Source organism: Myotis daubentonii, chromosome 8 (assembly GCF_963259705.1).
Source record: "Myotis daubentonii chromosome 8, mMyoDau2.1, whole genome shotgun sequence".
NCBI classification, from domain to species: Eukaryota; Metazoa; Chordata; class Mammalia; order Chiroptera; family Vespertilionidae; genus Myotis; species Myotis daubentonii.
In genome coordinates this window covers 54,924,285-54,940,073 of record NC_081847.1, presented here as the reverse complement: position 1 = coordinate 54,940,073, position 15,789 = coordinate 54,924,285, and the positions used below count along the sequence as shown (strand labels likewise).

The 15,789-nt window shown below is 40.2% G+C and overlaps 1 protein-coding gene across 11 annotated transcripts in view; it reads right to left on the bottom strand.

Moving 5' to 3' along the window:
• ATP9B (ATPase phospholipid transporting 9B (putative)) overlaps nucleotides 1-15,789 on the bottom strand; it is a 146,483-nt gene that overhangs the window by 49,559 nt on the left and 81,135 nt on the right. For all 11 annotated transcript variants that reach the window (XM_059706409.1, XM_059706408.1, XM_059706412.1 and 8 more), the window contains one exon: nucleotides 4,769-4,929. In XM_059706409.1, the coding sequence (XP_059562392.1) occupies nucleotides 4,769-4,929 (161 nt within the window). The remainder of the gene's footprint in view (nucleotides 1-4,768; nucleotides 4,930-15,789) is intronic.

Sequence of the window (15,789 nt, the reverse complement as noted above, 5' to 3'; positions counted from 1 at the left end):
CTGGATATAGAGTTCAAAACCACACTTTTAAGGTCTTTAAAGAACTGTCTAGAAGCCGCCGATAAATTTAATAAGGCCCTCGAAAAGACTGGTGAGACCGCCGATAAATGCAGTGAGATCCTCAAGAAGACTGGTGAAACCCTCGATGTTGTGATAAAGAACCAACTAGAAATTAAGCATACACTGACTGAAATAAAGAATATTATACAGACTCCCAACAGCAGATGAGAGGATCGCAAGAATCAAGTCAAAGATTTGAAATATGAAGAAGCAAAAAACACCCAACCAGAAAAACAAAAAGAAAAAAGAATCCAAAAATATGAAGATAGTGTAAGGAGCCTCTGGGACAACTTCAAGCATACCAACATCCGAATTATAGGGGTGCCGGAAGAAGAGAGAGAGCAAGATATTGAAATCCTATTTGAAGAAATAATGACAGAAAACTTCCCCTACCTGGTGAAAGAAATAGACTTCCAAGTCCAGGAAGCGCAGAGAACCCCAAACAAAAGGAATCCAAAGAGGACCACACCAAGACACATCATAATTAAAATGCCAAGAGCAAAACACAAAGAGAGAATCCTAAAAGCAGCAAGAGAAAGAAAATCGGTTACCTACAAGGGAGTACCCATACGACTGTCAGCTGATTTCTCAACAGAAACTTTGCAGGCCAGAAGGGAGTGACAAGAAATATTCAAAGTGATGAATACCAAGAACCTACAACCAAGACTACTTTATCCAGCAAAGCTATCATTCAGAATTGAAGGCCAGATAAAGAGCTTCACAGATAAAAGCTAAAGGAGTTTATCACCACCAAACCAGTATTAAATGAAATGCTGAAGGTATCCTTTAAGAAAAGGAAGAAGAAGAAAAAGGTAAAGATACAAACTATGAACAACAAATACACATCTATCAACAAGTGAATCTAAAAATCAAGTGAATAAATAATCTGATGAACAGTATGAACTGGTGATTGTAATAGAATCAGGGACATAGAAAGGGAATTGACTGACTATTCTTGGGGGGGGGGGAAGAGGGTGTGGGGGTGAGGGAAGAGACTGGACAATAATCGTGCACCTATGGATGAGGACAGTGGGTGAGGAGTGAGGGCGGAGGGTGGGGTGGGAGGGAACTGGGTGGAGGGGAGTTATGGTGGGAAAAAAGAGTAACTAATGTAATAATCTGAACAATAAAGATTTAATTAAAAAAAAAAAGAACTGGGATGGCTAGTCTGCTGTTGGTTGTAAGTGATACACAATCCAGGGAATGTATATGCATTTTAATTATGAAAGTAAGAGTCAAATCTTGTAATGTTTCTATTGAAAGACAAAGTAAATTATATCAGGTGATTTAAACATATTTTATTCTCCAAAGAATGTCTTCTAGTATAAAGCAGCCTCACTTTCTTAAATTGGAAAAACCTTTTAGGAGTGTTAGGTCAGTAGAGAAAAAACACACACACAAAAAAACACTTTCCAGAATGTGCACTTTGCAAAACAAAAAAAATCAAAACTTGATCCTTTATTAAACTGAACGCATACTAGTGTTTAGCATATACTAAAATGTATTATCAGTCATAGTTAATGGAAATTTTGTAAAGGAAAATCTCCTTGGTTGAATCAAATGTAAACTTCCATTCCCTAAAGGAGTGGGCTACACTGTCCACACTTCCTGGCTTTAATCCCTTCTGTCGAGTCTGTCCAGCTGCACCCTCAGACTGAAGGACAGAAGTGTCAGGGTAAAGTACCTGAAAGATGTTTCAGAGCCAAACAGAGGTGCAACTATAATTCTGTCTAGTAAGTCTCTCCAAGCTCTACTGAACATCTACACTAATAAAAGAGAAACATGGTAATTGGCGTATGACCGCTACCCTTCCCATTGGCTAATCCCCGTCACTCACAGAGTAGGGCCGAGATATGCAAATTAACTGGCAGCCAAGATGGTGGCCAGCAGCCAGGCAGCTGATGCGAACAGGGAGGCTTGCTTCAGTGATGGAGAACTCCAACGTTCCCCGCCTGACTTGCCGGCCTCTCAGCTGCAACTCTAAGCAACTATGTTGCGAATAAAGAAGCTAAAAAAACCCCAGAAACCTGCTTTACTCAGCGGAGCTTCAGCCAGCCGGACCTCAACATTGTATCAAATACAGACGGTAAACAAAGGCCAGAAACCTGTTTTCAGCAGCCGAGGCCTCAGAGCTAAAGCTGGCCCAGAATAAAAAAAGAAAAAAAGAAAAAAAGGAGCGGTTGGGAGCTTCAGTCCCAGCCTGAAAACAGCCCTCAGCCCCTCACCCAGACTGGCCAGGCACCCCAGTGGGGACCCCCACCCTGAAGGGTGTGTGGCCAGCTGCAAACAGCCATCATCCCCTCACCCAGGCTGGCCAGGCACCCCAGTGAGGACCCCCACCCTGATCCAGGACACCCTTCAGGGCAAACCAGCCAGCCCCACCCATGCACCAGGCCTCTATTCTATATAGTAAAAGGGTAATATGCCTCCCAGCACCGGGATCAGCGGAGCCACGAGGCCTCCCGGCACCGGGATCAGTGTGACAGGGGGCAGCGCCCAAACCCCCTGATCCCCCTGCAGCTCTGTGTGTGAGAGGGGGCGGGGCCTCAACCCCCCCGCCCCCCACGGGCCCTGCTCTGTGTGTGATGGGGTAGAGCCATAACCTCCCCATTGGCCCTGCCCTGAGTATGAGAGTGGCGGAGCCCCAACCACCTGATTGGCCCTGCTCTGTGGGTGTTAGAGGGCGGCGCCCCAACTCCCCCCCCACCCCACGGGCCCTGCTCTGTGTGTGATGGGGTAGAGCCATAACCTCCCCATTGGCCCTGCCCTGAGTGTGACAGTGGCGGCGCCCCAACCCCCTGATCTGCCCTGCCCTGAGTGTGACAGGGGGCGGTGCCCCAACTCCCCTATCGGCCCTACTCTGTGAGTGACAGGGGGGAGCTCCTCAACCCCCTGATGGGCCCTGCTCTGTGCATGACAGGGGAAGGCGCCCCAACTCCACAATCGGCCCTGCTCTGAGCCCGACCAGGGGCTGCACCTAGGGATTGGGCCTGCCCTCTGCCACCCGGGAGCAGGCCTAAGCCAGCAGGTCGTTATCTCCCGAGGGGGTCCCAGACTGCAAGAGGGCACAGGCCGGTCTGAGGGACCCCCCCTTCCCCCGAGTGCACAAATTTTTGTGCACCGGGCCTCTAGTGTTAAATATTAAACTGTGCACTGAAACACTAGAACAAGACAGACTTACAGAAGCCTGGTACCGTCCCCATTTCATTAGCAGACTTCCAAAGAGGATGCAGAGACTAAAGGAAGGGTGTGTGTGTGTGAGTGCTGGTGCATCTATGTGTGTAACCTGCACCCTCATAACTATAAGACTCTATGTATATACACATCTGAAAGCCTTTATAGAATTTATCAAGTGAGACAGTACTTATTTCCTTCTCCTAGTATTAGGTATTGTCTAATTTTGTACTATAAATATATATACTCAAAATATAAAAAACAGTAAAAATTAGTTTTAGTTTTAAAATGCTTATGTATTAATTATCAAAACTCAAATCATCTTTTTTTCCTGTTAATTTGATAAAGGAGAAAGTGCCAAGTCTCTTTATTATTTTGCTGAAGGAAAAAATTGGAGACATCACACAGAAATAAAACATTTCTTCCAATGGCTTCTACCAGTGAAGGGAGAGGCCCAGATAAGAGCAGGACAGAGTTCTCCCTGGGCCTTCTGCTTCAGACGTCACATCACATAACATTGCAAAACAGATACAAGCAGCAGCAATGAAGAGAAACAAGATTAATGAAAGAATAAAAAACACCTGGAATTCCCAAGAAAAGCAGTTTGTTCCAGAAATGAGTACAGGAGATGCTGGTAGTTAGAAGAGAGTGTGAATGTGTGTGTGTGGGGGGGGTAACAGCTCTGTGTACAGAGCCCCAGGGACAAACTACAGCTCCACTGCTATGATATAAGTCAATGAAAGAGACATTCCTATAGATAAACTTTTAGAGATACCAGTCTGTAAATAAAGATATGCCTTTCTCTCCAAATGCTTGTATGTTGTGCCTAATACTGGTAACGTTTTAGTTCACTCTTTGATACAGAAGACAGCTATTCTGGGTTCATACTTTATGCATGATTTATTAGGGCTTAATTGCCCATTCATATTAAAATTTCAATCATATATATTTAGGGTATCTATTAAAAATATTCTTTGTGGAAATATTTTTAAATGGACATCTACATTTGTTATAAATATTAGTCTTTAAATTAAAGACATCTAATATTAACTATTTATATCCCAATCTCGAGTTAGATGGGTTATCATTTTGAAAAATTGTTCATATTAGAAGACTGCCTTACTCAGTATTTTATCTAACTTGACAGGTATATTAAATGGTCTGTGAAATATAGATAACTTTAAAATGTCAATGATTGCACTGGACCGAAGAGCACTGGAAATAAAAAGTCTACCAGCAATAAGCAAATACTATTTTGTTGGATTCAGATTTATGTTTTATGTTTATATCACCCAATTGTTGAAGATTATATTATCAATACATTTATATAGGATAAAGCATCAGATTTCTAGACTATTCCTACAAAACTGACTTTGCCCCCTCCTAGTATGACTTCCTACAGGATTCCTCAGGATTCACCAGAGTTACTGAGCTTTGTGTGAACAATTTCTTTCTTTCACAATGAGAAACAGATGTTAATAAACTCATATTCAATGAAACTAGACATTTGTTTTACCTTAATTCTTCAACCTACCTGATGGGAATGATGTAGGAAAAGAGGAGGAGGAACCGAAAAAGATTGCGGTACCATGGGCCTACAAAGCCTTGTAAGGTTACCATAACAACCGAGAGAGCAACCAACGCCAAAAACAGCGCTTTGGTCAGCTGATTGAGTTCAAGGTCCAACAAACCAACCTGAAAGAAAAACATGGAATTAAGACATAAACATAATGCTCTTAACATTACACATCTGAATACATGACAGTTCTGATATCCGTAAATTTTCCTTTGCATTGGCCTATAGTATTGGGCGTTTGAGAAAGGCTTGAGAACCAGGCAGAGGGAGAAGGGATTCCTTAGGACGCCTAGTGGAGGCTGATTCCAATGCTGGCTCTGCCACCTGGCTGGATAATCTTGGGCAGGCTGTAAAATGGGGTTATCACAGTGTCTTCCTATCAGGACTCAGGTTTACACGAGACCATGAACAGCTCCTGGTTAGAGGGTAAGCCTACATACATGTTATTACTAGTATTCTCTAATTGTCATTATTATTAAAAACTTGGATTTGAATCTCTGCTTACTAATTGTGTGATCTTGGGGAATGTGCTTACACTCTTTAAGCCCCATTTTCCTTGTCTCTAAACTGGTGCTACCTATGTACTACCTGGAGAAGCCCAGCATGGGGGCTTCTGGCATGGCCCTGTGCTCACTCATGCCGTGTATGACTCGAACAGAAACTGAATTCGTACCAGGCTATCATCTATCTGCCAACTGAGTTTCTCTTGAATCTGGTACAAATTTTGAAAGAGAATAATTAAAAAAAAAAAGATTGCCAAAACTTTTATAAAATAAATTAAATACTGTAATTTTCAATGGGCTAATTGTTAACTTGTTTTATTTTGTAGTACTTTTTGAAATCCACAACTTTGACCAATAAAAAGCTAGCCTTTCTTACATTTTATATATTTAGTTTATATCTGTTTTGAATTAATATTTGCCACAAACTCTCATGAGAACATTAAACCTGTAGTTAGAGAGGAAACACAAAACTTTTTCAGAAAATCCATTAAGTGTAGCTGTGAAGAAAATTCATTACAAAAATAAATGGAAATGTCTACTATATTTTTTTGCTAAACTCTAAGGTCATGAAAAATGAGTAAACTGTGAGATTTTACCCACAAGAAACAGCCAATCTAGTAGGAAAAATAAGATGAACACCTGTAATAAATACTATAAAAGAGAATTACAAAATAGAAAGCTTTCTTCTCTATCCAAGCTTATAGATTCACTTCTTATCGCTCACAGCCAGCAGTGCTGTTGGTTAGCACTCCATGGCCTTAAAAAAAGGGTAGAAACAATGAAAATGACAACTGGGACCCAGATATGAAAGCCGTTTGTCCACAGTATAGGTTCTACTACCACTGCATGGTCTGCAGGGAGGTCTGGAAGCAGCTGGAATCTCTGCAAGGTGGGTTTGGAGTATGCAGGCCCCGCCCCTGCAAGGCCCCATCCTGCTGCAGGCCCCTCCCCCTCCAGAAGCAGGAATAAAGGCCAAGGCCTGTGAAATGTGGTCTCATCTGTTCACTTAATATACAGACTCCTAATTCAGGAGGCGGAAGAAAACCTAGCTGCCAGTTCTATATGGAGTATCTACGGCATCTGCGTGTGACAGGAGACGAGGCCCTTCTCCCGTCAGTTTCCAAGCATCCAGCAGAAAAGCACACTGCTCCTTGGGTCACCTGCTCAGCACCTCCAGGCGCAGCTACAGAGCCACCAGGCCTGCCTTCTCCCTGGGACCAATGGCTGGAGGGACCTGCAGGCTCTGGGCTGGGGCTTCCCGCAGGGCTGCCATGGCTGTGCTTCCCTTGAGAACCAGGCAGCTGAGGACCTGCCTGATTTATCAGCTCCATTTAAAAAGCAGCACAACGAGGACAAATATCTTGCAATTTCCGCTCCTTCAACTACTACATAGTTTATGCTTGAATTATTGAGAAAAATAGGGTTTTGGATTAAAATGAAGAAAAATTAAGCCAGGGAAGTAGAGCATGTTTCAAAGCCCAGCTCCTTTAGCTGTGACAAAGGCGGCCTAAGTCTCAGGCTCGCTGAGGGTCAGATGAAGTCATTATTCATTCAGTCAGGGAAAAAAGACTCAATTACCTCAACCTAAAGATGCTATCAATGAATGCAAAGTGCATATTTTACTCTATTCATCCAAATCCCATTAAAAAGTGAAAGGAATGATTTAATCTGGCCTTCCAGAGTTGGTCTTTTTTGTAATAAAATAAAGAATCTCTGTCTTGCAAAATGTATACGCACTACCTCACACTTTCAAGAAGACTGGAAAAGCAGGGACAAAACAGTCAGGAATGGGCCAAAGTTTCCTCTGAAAGCGCACACACAGGATAAGAGTCTGAAAGCAGGCCACTGCAAGCCGACATGCAGAAACTCCAGCGTGAACACCTTTCTCATTGACGGGGCGTCAGTGTGTCCTCTTCCACCCGCCACCTTGGAGGGAAGGAGTAAGTTCCGCAGAGCAAAACCCCGCTTCCCACTGGCAGGCTGTTCTGAACTGTGGCGATTCTTCCTGGCAAATAACTGCAACCAAGCTATAGAATATTGCGTGAGCTTGGCTTTTCTTGCCAATTCTAACAATGGTGAGAAGAAAAGATACATTTCAACTTATTTTTTTAAAGTCCACTTTCAATTAATAGTTAATTTTTTATACTCCTCTAAAACACCTTTAAAAGTTCCTTCAACTCTAAAATGCAACCTGGACTCTTAGAAACTATTCAATATAAACTAGTTAACTTATAAAGTTATAGATTCTGTAAAAAAGGTGATGACTTGGGTTTTCATGTGACTCTAAAAAATTTCCTGGGACATGGAACAGACCAGATACCTTTTGCTCTGACTGCAAAGACTTTTCACCCATGAAATAAATTAATATCTCTTGAAGTAATTATGACTATGTAAGAAAAGGTAAATTAAGTACACTGGGAAGTAATTTTCAATATTTATTGTAACTTCCTATATTAGTAAAGCAAAATTTCTTCTACTTGTCATAATATTTGTTTTATTTGAAACAACTGTGATAACAAAATTAAATACGCTACTGGAAATTTTAATCTCTAAGGGAAAATTTGTGCATAATGTCTAAGACACCACAATGGTTCTGCGAAGGGGCTGTTCTAGGATAATGAACACAATAATTGCCTGTATAATCTAAAATGCCGCTAATGGCAGCGATCACAAATCCACTTAGCTCCTCTTTAATTTATGTACCAAGTTTTAAACAGCTAATGGTGCTCAGGAAAATAATGGTTTATACCAACAATAAAGGGTAAATACGGTATTCTCCTGCTTAATCAAGTAAAGATCAGCCCGTTTTTAAATGCATGTGTGGACAAATGAGAACCCACCTTATCTCTATGACACAGCACCACTCCAATCCATCTTGGCGTTGAACCTCGTCCTGCTACCAAGTCCCTAAGAAATCAATGTGCACACCAAACCAGGACCAAGTATCATGTGATAAAAACTTCCCCAAACTCCTATCTAGAACAAAGGCATACATACCACTAGCTGCTGATCATATGGTATTAATATCACATACTTTTACCATTCTCTTAAAACTCACACTTATTTGTTACATGGAAATATTTTAGAATAGCAAAATAGTAAGATGCAAAATGTCAAAAGGCCGATTGCAACTCTTGTAGAAAGGTAAATATTACTTTGTCTTATATTTTCCCTGTAAATACAATATAATTTGAAAAATAGAAAAGCCTCCAATCTCACAGTTAACTCACGCAAGACGACCGCACACAGACAGGACAGCTTTATAATGAAAGACGACTGGGGAAAATAACAGCATTCCTAAGGCTGCTATCTTTCAGCAGGTGAGTGTCTCAGCCAGCCCACTGGCTCCTGTTGTGTAGAATTTGGACTGTGACTCCAAGAGTGACATAGGGCTACACTACGACCCAACTGAAATTCCTAATAAAAAGCTCACACCTTTCAAATACCTTTGAAGCAAATCAGCCCTATATTTTCCACTTTTAGTAGAATGTTAAGAAACAACAAAATAATTTGCAGACCTTCATTTGTACTTCAAATGCCAAACAATTGAAACTCATACACTAAATCTAACTACAAAATCTTATAGCAATCATTTTTTCCATTTTCTAGTTTAAATGGAAAGTATTCATTTTTTAAAAAAGTGATGCTACATGTCCTTTTTTTGCTTCTTGAGTTTACTTATTTATTCCTTTTTGGATATGAACAACTAAGTGTCAAGTGCTGTGACACCTGCAGGCTGGCCCGCACGGTAGATGTGTCTGAGCTATTACCGTTTACCGCCTCAGTGATCTGCAAAATAAGAAGCATTTCTTTGAGCCATTCTAGTCTATTGGCTCAATAATCTGTGCTTATAAAGCTCCCTAAGTAAATATCAGTATGACAATTCTTAATGTTACAATATATCACCTTAATTTTTTAAAAGAGAAATCTATATTTACACAATAAACATTTTAAAGTCTATTTTGAAAGAATATTTCTTATCCTACATTTTTAATTACCAACAAATTTTGCCAGACTATTCTACATTCCACATTTAAGGTTTTTCCCTTGCTTACTACATAGTTATTACTCACAATGTTTTCCTTAAACATTTAATTAACATTTTTAAGAAATGGAGTTGTTATATTTTTATATAAACAAAAGGTATTACTGCAAAGCTTAGCTACTCAATAGGAAGTAAAACTACTTTCCATATCAATGTGAGAAACTTAAAGAGGAGACAGGAACTCAAAGTAAAGCCCTGGCCTACTTTACACAAATGTGGAGCTGATCAACTCCAAGCTTATTTAGGACAATGACTATTGTCAGACCACTTGGTCAGCTGGTCTACAATAAACATGACGTCAAAGGGTGAAGTTACTCCCCAAATCCAAACATACTACTTGCTAAGTTTGAAGGGGGCTTCATGAATGCAGAATGAGGCTATCTTCTCAAACTGCTGACCTTCTAGAATCTAGATCATTTGAGAAATTTCAATACTGGCCTTCGCATTTCCTACGACACATATCCACTCAATAGAATACTTCCCATAATTGTCAAAAATGCCATAAAATAGACATTTCTATGAAAATATGTCTACACACATACACACACCTCAGATCTGCTTTTACAAATGCAGGCAAATCTGTCATGCCAGTTACTGTGAAAGCCCCTCTGTCACGTTAGAACCTTTATTAAAGTGCAATCAATATATAAAAAGTCATCCAATTTAAAGCAATTTTTTTTGTTTAGTAATTATTATTTCAAATATTCTCAAATGTGACACATCAAAGCCATATTTAAAACAAAAATAAGTATGCACAAATATATAAAACAGTCTGGAAACTATTTGGAAATTTAATTTGTATTCTATGTACACAAATTACATTAAAACCCAGCACTTAATATTAAGAAAATCCCACGATTTTCTAACATATAGTAGTCCTGATCTTATTTTACAAAAGTACACAGCTGACTTGAAAATCAGGGATGTAAAGGAGACCAAACCATACAAAATCATTATCATTCCAACACTACAGTGAATACAATTTGTGTACACTACTGACATGTTTCATATCGGCATTTTGTTGCCATTGTTACAGTAACATTTCTTGAGGGGTTGGGGGGGGGCAGGGAGCCAAGGCAAAGGTTTGGTATGCTGTGGCTTAGCCAGCAGAGGGCGCTCAAGTTTGATGCTTCTTTTTTCTGAATTCTGAAAATGTGCTTTTGGTGAAAGCAGAACTTAGATCTAATTCCACCAATTCGGTATAGTTAACACATGTTTTGTTTGTTTGTTTTTAAAGGAGTAACCCTAAGTATCTACTTTATCATACAGAAGTCAAGACAGAACTTTTAGACTTTAATGTGGATTATGTATGGGGGGAACTCCCTGAATAAAAACTACTATCATATAAGGAAGCATATTTAAAGATATGACATCCAAAATAGTGTAGGCAGTCAGCACAGTTACATAGTGCTAATACTCTCTGAAGACTTCTGAAGTTGATAAAACTGTAACAATAGCTTCTCTTAAAGGTTTCAAGATCTTGCATATACTATGTATCTACCTTATTGTCTTAACAATGTAGGAAGCTATCCATTTTAAATGGTTTTGCCAAGACCACCCACTAATTTAAAATAATTACTTCATTAATCTAAGCTATCTACTGACACCAGAAACTTCAACATTCAACATCATTCATATAAGTGAAATTTGAAGCCAGACATTTGGATTTCAATGTAATCCAATTACATAAACAATTTATTTTGGTAACTTTATATTTATTTGAACAGATCTTGAGTCCTTACTATGTAAAATGCCCTTGCTACGGTGCATGGACGTCAGCACGCCTCTGTCCCAGTGCAGCCAGAGATCAGACTGCTTTGTGCTGTTCTAGACTCTGGGGACTCTCATAGCCACAGGACATGAAAAATAGCTTTTCCTAATAATTCCTCTAAGTGGTACTGATATTTTTAAAGAAAGGCTTTTATTAGGAGTCTTAACATTTTTAACAGATGCAGTAAGAAAGGGAAGACCATACTTCCTGTGAAATCGCTGGCGGACGGGCCGTGTCACCTCTCATTTCCTAGTCGTTTCAGTGTCCACACAGCAGAGATTGCACTAGTGAGCACACTTTTCTTCTGGGAGGTACGTGCCTCTTTATTTTCTCCTGAATGTAGCAAGTTTCTTATTTTAAATATTGTGTGTGAGTGTTTTAGAAACACCCTTAAAATATTAATTTAATGAAAACAAAACCTATTACCGACTGGAAAACAATCTTGTATTTTTAAGTACATTAATAATACTACTACTAAAATCTGGGGTCTGTTAGTACTTGTTAAGGAAATTACTAACTACACAGCGAGGGTGCTGAATGCCATACACCCTGGAATTCTGGGGCAGAGTGACTCCAGGGAATCTTCTGATTCTTTTCAAAGAGCTAAAAAAGTATTCCCTATCTTTTGTTATCTAGAAAGTGAGGTTCTCAAGGAATTATTCCTGCGAGTGACTTAGAACAGTTGCAGCACAGATGACGGGAGAGGCTGGGACATGGAAGAGGAACACTCTCTCTCACAAAAAGTGAGTGTGTGGCCATCACCACCACAGGAGAGGCAGAGGACATGGCTGGAGCAGCCAGGTACTAGCCTGGCCCTCTGCCCAGAGCCTCCTGGGACATGGCACAGAAACTGCTGTTTTTAATAGGGAAATTGAATGGAACAAGGGTACCACCTTTCCACCTGCTTTGTTAATTCCCTCATAAAATTTTGGAAAAGGGAATGGCTAAGTTTTTATTAGTAAATCATTAATTTACAATGTAACTTTAATTTCCAGCCCTAGATTCTTTTTGTAAGAGGTCATGATACAGATGAGTTTCTATAATAGTCAGAAATCTGTTTGGTGATTAATTTCAAAATGCCACCATCTAAATTCTAACTTTGGCATACCAACAAATATAAGGTATTTATTTAATGGTTTATGGAATTTACTCAGGGGTAGCTAACATTGTTTTTATGTAATAGATGCTAGAAAGTCTGGTTTTATTAAGGACTACTTGAGTCAAATATTGAGCATAGCATCATGAAGCCACTAATTCTAAGTCACGGTATCTTGGGGTGCGGTGGTGACAATTAGCAGGAAAATTCCACAACGCATAAATGCCCTGGTATGGTAGGTTTAGTTCCGCATGTTCTCACATCCTTGCAGGCACCCCCCACCCCTCCCGGCTCTGCAAGCTGCACTGGACCCAGAAGCTGCCCTCACCCCCACCCGCTATGTGTCACAAAGGCTATGCTGGTGTGCAGTAATGTGTCACCATCTCTTTCAGCATTCCATGCCTTATTGAGTAAATATGTGGGAATTTATGGACCATTTAAGGTCTTCACCCCAATCTTCTGATATCTGGCACCTATCACTACATAAAACCACTCGATAGTGTTTTTAAATCAAGAGTCATTAGCTGACTTGACAAGATCTATTACTAAGATATTCACTGGAATCCACATTATAGTCACTGGTCACTGAAGTCATGAAACTCCCTTGTAACGAAATGTAAATTACCTATTTCTGATTATATTAGAAGCATGTGGACATCCATAAATGCTGACCAGGATTTGGAACACCTCAGAATTACTGTTATCTTGAACAAAGTGACATGGTCCTGTTCGTTTTGCTGTCCCACCCACATGTTAGCACAACCAGCTGCTGACCAAAGGTAATCACAATAAACATTTTAACATTTAAGGCAGCTGAGCAGAATGGCAGAAAAGAGAATGAAGGAAACTGTGAATCAATGTTAGTGTTCAAAATCTATGGTTCTCATGATTTGCATGCTTTTGTTTTCAAACAAAACTGAAATTTAGCAGCTTTCCTGAAAAATTTAAATGATAAGTGTAATAGGGTTGAATAAACTTTTCATCTTGCTTTTTATTATTAAAACTATCTATTAAGAGGTTTATTACTGGTATCATGGCAAAGCGTAACACTATTTTAAACCATCTAAAATTTTTGTGTTACTTTATGTCTTCAAAGTCATTTTATGAACCATTTCATACTTAATGGCTTGTAAGCAATTCCAAGAGTTGGGAATTGCTTAAAAAGTTGCACAGATTGACAGATAAAGTGAAAAGGTCTATATTAATTTCCAAATAAAGAAATGCGTGGCATGGTATCTCCCGATGATTATACTCTGAAGTACCAATTAGAACGCATCAGAAACTAGAGCAAGTTGACACTCTGCAATAAAGCAAATCATTTCCAGTTGGAGGGGCAGAAAATGTTAATATGCAATGTTCAAGACTACAAGAATCTTTGTAAAAGGAAGTAGCTAATAAGGTTTAATGATGCATGTCAGGAAGCCACAGTATGTAGGGAAACACAGCTGGCTTCATTTTGTAAACTATTTGATATACACATCTTTCTAGTTCGCGATTATCAGCTGTGCCAGTGCCACAGGGGACAGTTTAGCTCAAATCAGGGTATTCTTCTTGTTCTCTAAATTACAAGTAAAATACATTAATATGCTGCTATAGGCTAGTGCCCGACTAAAGCTGATCCGCTTACGAAATCGTCTGTAACATCGCACAGAGACGACCTTCCAGCCTAAATGGGCCACTGAGTGCTGGAACCCTTAAAACAAATCACAGAGCAGACAAAATACTTGGATTTAGTGAATTAATAACCTTCACAAACCGTCACCATCTTTCATACAATGTTTATTAAAACACAAATTAAATTAACATGCTTCTACTGAGAAGCCCCCAGCCAATCATTTCCTTTTCTGGGGTACACATATGCAGGCACGAGGACCCCACTCCCAAGGCAGCATGCAAGCTGCTCATGTTGTCTCAGTGAGGAGAGACTGGATGTGCAGGTGACAGCAATTAGCAGCAGATGACAGAAGCACTGAATCTGCACCAGATGGCAGCTAAGGGTCATTGGAAGCTAGCAAACCTTCCACAAGGAAACCCTGTGTTAGGCAACTATCACACTCAAAAGCTCTTAGACACAAATTAATTATTCAGCCACCAGAAGACAACTGCTGGGTCACAACACTAATATCAAAATGCTGTTAAAGCACTTGGAGGGCACTTATTCCAAATGTAATTACACATGCTGGCTGAGAAAAGAAGCATGCCGCTGAATGGCACAAAGGTTGCCCTAAACTAAAAGAGCTAAAATTCTAGTAATTAGGGAACTGTCTTATGGCAAAATATACTCAACAGGTTATACCTCTGGATTAACGTTGTTCATCTGCCAGGAAAATGCTTCAGACAAACACAAATAAAGGAATAACGAATTCACTTTCATAAGATGATTCCCACAACAATAACTCACATAAAATGGCTTCAATTTTGGTTTAAATTGTTATAACTGATTCATTTCTGACCCCCTATGACCTAGGAACATCCACCCCAATGCCTTCATACTTTACAAAGTGCATCTGTATGATTTCTGTTACTGGACCTGTGTGTCGTGTTGCCACCACTGGGCCTGCCCTCCTAGCTTCTGCCTCCCGCTGCAGCCTAGCCTCCTGGCCCACGCAGCCCCACTAATGTGTCCTGGACAAGATCTATTTTCATTCCCACAACTAGACTGTGGGCTGCATTTCCCATTTCCCTCTCCCTCTGGCCCTGTGTTGATGACTCAGTGTGGGCTCACAGGCCACCTGGACCTTCCTGAGCTACGCTCACCACTCACACAGTAACTGCTCATTTAAATGCCTCTTGCTATCATTCTTGTTACTGGTGTGATAAAAACATAGATACTTCTCCTCCAATCTGGTTTCTACCTTTACTTTTTGTTCTCACCTACGTTCAAGTCTGAGCAAAGCCCTTGGGGAACCCATCCAGCTGCAGATGCAACCCCAATCCAGCTCCTCTGGTAAGTACAGATTTTTAGCACAGAAAGGGCTTTGCAGACAATTGCAGACGAAGGTTCAGATGCACACCTGTGTGTGGACAAGACTCAAGGACGGACTTTCAACACTGCTATGGGCCACTGGGTATCCACAGAGGGAAAACTGGAAATTGTCCCATCTTCACATCAAACACAAAACCCATCTTTGATTATAATAAAAAATGTTTATAGATGTTCAACTGAGGAAATCCCACATATTTTCATAGAGAGCTACTTGGAAAGGTAAACAATAAAACTTCTATAAGGTAAGAGAGTACTGCCATGACCTAGGGGAGAGAAATATTTCTTAAATCAGAAAAAGAAAAGATAAACTGAATTATATTAGGCCTAAGAACTGCTATTCACCAAGACACATGAAGACAGTGAAAAGCCAGCAACAGAGTGTGGGAAGTAATACCCATGTACCACAAAGTGCTCCTGTTAGGATCTACAAAGACTCCTACAGAACCGTAAGAAAAGGACTCACGGTCCAATGGGAAAATGGGCAACAGATACAGGCAGGCAGTGCTCAGACCAAGGCCCAGGCAGCCAATGACATGGGAAGGAAACCTGACCCCAGTGGTGGTCAGGAGGTGAAAACA